Here is a 2,195-nt window from a genome sequence, read left to right on the forward strand (position 1 = left end):
TGGCACATCAAAGTCATTCTCCACAAGCCCTAAAAAGTGTTTTGATATGAACATGGCTTTGAACTGACACTTATTGTAGATGTTCTGTATATAACCAAGTTTAGTTATATTACTTATAACTACACATAGATAGCCGCCAAGGTACATAGCTGTCTGCGCTATATACCTTTCAATGCAAGAATCACAACAGAGGAGTAAACTGTCTTCGGGCTTAATATTGTGAGCTAAGAGATAATTAACAATGGATTTACATTTAGTAAAGACCTCGTCGTATGTGAAATAATGAAACTCATTGAGGACTTTGTCGTCGGCATAGCGATAGCCAAGACATCGTCTTTCTTTGAATAAAGCAAATGACGCTATTAATACAGAAGGGACAGATGGAATTTGAAATACAGAAGAATTGTCGAGGAAATAGGGATACACCTCTTCGACATATTTATGACCTTCTTCGGTTATTCCAGAAGATTTATAACAGTCAGAACAAATACAATGGTTGTCGGATGGACATACTATACACTCATAGAAGTTTGAAGGTGGAAGAATACGTTTGGTGCACATACAACAGAGAAGAGGAAAGGATTCAATAGCTAGATGAGCCTCCAGTTTAATGTCAGCTTCGGTTTTGATGTTGAACACCTTTCTTATATATTTCATTGATTTTGTAGTATTTTACGAATAAGATATCTATAAATTATTTTTAAAATATTAATTAAATGGATCATTTTTCAGTTAAATAAATTTAATGTTATATAATTTATTGTCAAAATATTATATTCAAAAATAGTTGTTTTTATTAATGTTTTACCATCTCAGTTGTATTGACCATACTTCACCATTTTAATAAACAATTCCAATTGTTGAATAAATCACGTAAAATAACGCCGAACAATCTTAGTATAATTTTTATAAAACAAATTATATACTATATTAATAGTTTTAATTGAATATATTAACTTTATTTTTTAATTTAATTTAAAGAGAGATGGTTTAAATAATAATATTTACTATATGAACTCGTATGAGTTTAATTTTCAGTTCAAATACCATTATAATAATTAAAAATTAAAACCATTTTTTAATAATTTAATAATTATAATTATTGAAAATTATAATAATAAATTATTAAATATATAATTTAATATATTATAAATGATATAATATAATACTAAATACAATTTATTATTTTCTTCAAAGAACTCGAATTAACAATAAAAACATTTTTTATATTTCGTCAAAATTACAATTCGTTTATTAATTCATTGAAAATCAATAGAAGTAAATGAACTGTAATTATATTTAAATAAACAAAAATTAGATGTCTCAACTGCAAACAACTGATATGTTTAATGTTATAAAGTACTTTCACACATTTACTGATATGTGCAATTCCATTTTAGTTTCTAAAAAGTTTAAAAACTTTATTTCAGAGTTATTTGAAAATCCCATTCCCATCACTCAAAACATTATTAAACATTTCCCCAACATCAAAATTTTAAATTTATATCATGAAAATGACGAGAAAATGTTTTATTATCAAGAAGGTATTAATAAAAAGAAATATAAATTTGATAAAGTTGTTGTTTGGTACCAAGTTTCTTACAACGTGGCTTATCACAACTCCAACAACCCAAAACTACTTTTCAAAAAGATTTCTTACACTGTTGACGACTCTATTAATATTGGCGCAACAATTCCTGAAACAGTGAATTCAATCGGTGAAAATTTCTATTCAGAAATTCCTTTAAATACCATTGAAATACCAACTTATATAAAGTTCATTGGAGACTCTTGTTTTGAGTTTTCAAAGAACTTAAAAACTGTTTTACTTGCTTCTAATATCGTTACAATTGGTAAAAACTGCTTTGCTAATTGTTTGGCGTTAAAAACAGTCGAACTTCTTAATGTGAACAAAATTCCCGACTTCTGTTTTTTTCATTGCAAGACTTTGACGTCAGTGAAACTCCCAAATTCGACTTTTCTATTAGGCAACTCGGCATTTAGTAATTGTGAGTCACTTGTTCAATTAAATATACCAAACGACTTAGTCTCTTTGGGAGAGTCTTGTTTCTCTTGTTGTTTCAAATACACAATCCCCATACTTCCAGAATCAGTGAGTTTCATTGGAGATTCGTGTTTTTTAGAATGTAAATCATTGACTTCATTTAAAGTTCCAAGTGCAGTGAATTCGCTTG

General features: G+C 27.8%; 1 protein-coding gene across 1 annotated transcript; it reads left to right on the top strand.

The window, feature by feature from the left end:
* Nucleotides 1-1,318: 1,318 nt before the first annotated feature.
* Nucleotides 1,319-2,186, top strand: EIN_193800 (hypothetical protein; the record flags this gene model as incomplete). The annotated part of the gene is made up of 2 exons (XM_004255414.1): nucleotides 1,319-2,113; nucleotides 2,172-2,186. 2 exons carry the CDS (start codon nucleotides 1,319-1,321, stop codon nucleotides 2,184-2,186), a joined length of 810 nt encoding a protein of 269 aa, XP_004255462.1.
* Between the last annotated feature and the right edge of the window lie 9 nt (nucleotides 2,187-2,195).

Source organism: Entamoeba invadens (assembly GCF_000330505.1).
Source record: "Entamoeba invadens IP1 unplaced genomic scaffold scaff_1105074726617, whole genome shotgun sequence".
Classification (NCBI taxonomy): domain Eukaryota; phylum Evosea; order Mastigamoebida; family Endamoebidae; genus Entamoeba; species Entamoeba invadens.